The following is an 858-nucleotide window of genomic DNA, read 5'->3' as shown; positions in this document are numbered from 1 at the left end:
TGATTTCAATAAAAGCTTCTTTATCAGTATTGTTTAACTACTTGTCACTTAGACAGAGGTATACAATGTTGTGAATATGAAAGGAGTGTGACAAGGGAAACAATCTTTCAAGAGAAAAAAAACAAAAAAACAAACAAGCAAAAAGCACTTTTTTCGAAGAAAAAAAAAGAACACAAATGTATATATTGCAATCAATACTAATGGTGCTTAAATGAAATTGATTAAGTTGCTTATAATTCAAGGAATGTGTGAATGTGTGTGCACCATCCTGAATGAAGACAGAAAGAAAAATACGACATGAAATTGTGCGCGAAAACAAATAAGATAAAAATCAGTAGCGAAATTCATAAAAACACTAACTTAACTCCAAAAAAAAATCAATCAAAATATCCTAACAATAGTGCATAGGAACGAAAAGATGTGTTGTAGAGTATAGGATAGTTACGCCATCTAGTAATAGATAGTAATTAAGCTTCACTAATAGTGATTCGAACCATGTTAATTTGTTCTTGAACATTACTTGATTTCTCATTCCATTCATTTGCTTCATCTAAGAGATTAAAATTTTTAAAAAAAGGAATATAAATAAAGACAATTGGTTCCTCTCTTTCTTTCATTCTAACAATCATAGTGTATCATCATCTCAATCTGTAAGTAAACTAAATTTGTGAGAAACTTGACAATTATCTATTTTAATTATAGAAGGGGTTTTGTGGAGATTTAGTATTTATCATAGTTGAAAGCGTGAGTCAATTGAAGCTAGACCACCATGGTTCCAGGTTTTCCATGGTGGTTTTGCTTCAATTGACTCACGCTTTCCACTATCTTTTTTGTTAAACAATGATCTCTACCAATTAA

The 858-nt window shown here is 30.1% G+C and overlaps 1 protein-coding gene across 1 annotated transcript in view; it reads right to left on the bottom strand.

Annotated features, from left to right (window-relative positions):
- Smp_022170 (tropomyosin, putative) overlaps positions 1–858 on the bottom strand; it is a 10,631-nt gene continuing 9,773 nt past the window's right edge. The window contains exon 8 of the mRNA XM_018790865.1: positions 1–550. Within this exon, the coding sequence (XP_018647379.1) occupies positions 468–550 (83 nt within the window). The 3' untranslated portion in view covers positions 1–467. The remainder of the gene's footprint in view (positions 551–858) is intronic.

The sequence above is a fragment of the Schistosoma mansoni genome, assembly GCF_000237925.1.
Source record: "Schistosoma mansoni, WGS project CABG00000000 data, supercontig 0254, strain Puerto Rico, whole genome shotgun sequence".
Classification (NCBI taxonomy): domain Eukaryota; kingdom Metazoa; phylum Platyhelminthes; class Trematoda; order Strigeidida; family Schistosomatidae; genus Schistosoma; species Schistosoma mansoni.
The sequence above is the reverse complement of the archived record's forward strand: the minus strand, read 5'-3'. Positions and strand labels throughout refer to the sequence as shown.